This window comes from Gekko japonicus, unplaced genomic scaffold (genome assembly GCF_001447785.1).
Source record: "Gekko japonicus isolate JY-2015 unplaced genomic scaffold, Gekko_japonicus_V1.1 scaffold2191, whole genome shotgun sequence".
In the NCBI taxonomy this organism is placed as follows: domain Eukaryota; kingdom Metazoa; phylum Chordata; class Lepidosauria; order Squamata; family Gekkonidae; genus Gekko; species Gekko japonicus.
In genome coordinates this window covers 40,142-41,670 of record NW_015171571.1, presented here as the reverse complement: position 1 = coordinate 41,670, position 1,529 = coordinate 40,142, and the positions used below count along the sequence as shown (strand labels likewise).

At 49.6% G+C, this 1,529-nt stretch overlaps 1 protein-coding gene across 1 annotated transcript in view; it reads left to right on the top strand.

Moving 5' to 3' along the window:
• Positions 1–226: 226 nt before the first annotated feature.
• The window catches only part of LOC107117646 (peroxisomal targeting signal 2 receptor-like), a gene marked incomplete at its 3' end in the record, with an annotated part of 19,649 nt that continues 18,346 nt past the window's right edge, over positions 227–1,529 (top strand). Inside the window, exon 1 of the mRNA XM_015419801.1 lies at positions 227–564. Within this exon, the coding sequence (XP_015275287.1) occupies positions 414–564 (151 nt within the window). The remainder of the gene's footprint in view (positions 565–1,529) is intronic.

Genomic DNA, 1,529 nt, shown 5'->3' with positions numbered 1-1,529 from the left:
ATTATTATTTCAAGCCATTGACGAAAGGGAACCTCTAATCCTGCCTGCTGTGAGGTTTCACTTCATTTTCTATCCATTCCTATTGTTCTTGCCCCGCATATGGAAGATTCAACTAGCTGCAATCGTGGACCGGAAGATGTCTCAAAACCCGTAAGACCGTAGCTGCTTAGGCCTCCCTGCCCTCAAAAACCAACACCTTGAGAGGCGGTTCTTTCGCCCACACCCAACATGGCGGAAGTAGTAACAGTTCCCTCACTTCCCCTAAGGTCTGATATGGGGCGTAAATACGAGGACGGGAGCGGGCGCTTTTGAAGTCGTTCGCCAGTGTTCGTTGGGCGGGGAAGCCAGACCCTCCCTCCCCCCCCCCTCGCCCCCGAAGTCATCAAGCGCAGCCCGGGCCTGGTGGTGAGGCCATGAGCCACGGTAGCAACAGGAGCGTCGGGAGGAAGCCTCCGAGGGCGGAGGTCTTTCGCTTGCCCGGCCGCCACGGCTACGCAGTAGAGAGTTCACCCTACCTGCCCGGGCGCTTGGCCTGCGCCGCCTCGCAGTACTACGGGATTGCAGGTGAAGCGGCAGCAGGGGGCGCGTGCGCAGCAGCGTGCTCATTTGCTACCTCTCTTCTCCTTCCTTCGTTCTCTGTCCCTTTAGACGGCTGCTTGGAGAAATATAGATTGCGTAGTAGCAGGAAAACAATTCACAATCCGTTCGTTACAGTCAGTTTGAGAGTTTACTCAAGTCCTACTTGAGGACGGGTAAGCGCGGATAAGGTCATAGCCGTGACTTTATGCGTGAAAGCTACATTGAGAGACAATTGTGAATGAGAGTTTGCAGCCTATAAAAGTGTTGAAGGCAAATACATGTGTATTGTTAAGAAAGCTCTACCTATTTCCACGGGGTTTGTGTTCCCAATAAAACATTTCAGATGAATAGCGATGTGAATCTGCAGCCAGAGTAACAACTGTGTGCTGTCTTTAAGCATAACCATAAGGTGCTGCAAAACCTTTTCAGTCATGATCTGTTTTACTTGGAAGCAAGTCTTGTTGAGGTGTCTAAGACTTATGTCCAAAATAGGCATGCATAGATTTGTAGTCTTAGGTTGCAGATGAGGCTACAGTGCAATCCTGAACAGTTACACCCATTGAAATCACTGGGTTTAGGAGGGTGTAATTTATTTAGGGTTACACTGTTAAGCATCAGTGTAATTGGTGGAATCACTTCTCAGTAAACTAAGACTGCTTCCTCACCTGTGTGTTACTTTGATTGCTACTGTAATTTCAAAGGTACGTGCATTGGTGATGAACCTCTCACATGGGCGTTTTCAGAGCAGTTTCCTCTGTCAGCCCCTTGCAGCTGCCAATTTCCATGCATTTCTTCCTTGCTGCACCACTGGAGAGCTTTTGCGGGCCTTATTAAAAAAAAGTCCTCTGGTGGTGATCAGGGAAAATGGTGGCTGTAAGGGGCTGATGGCAGGAAAATGGCGTTGATGTGGGCAGGGCCTCTGTGGGGCAAGAAAATGCACAGCTTTCTGT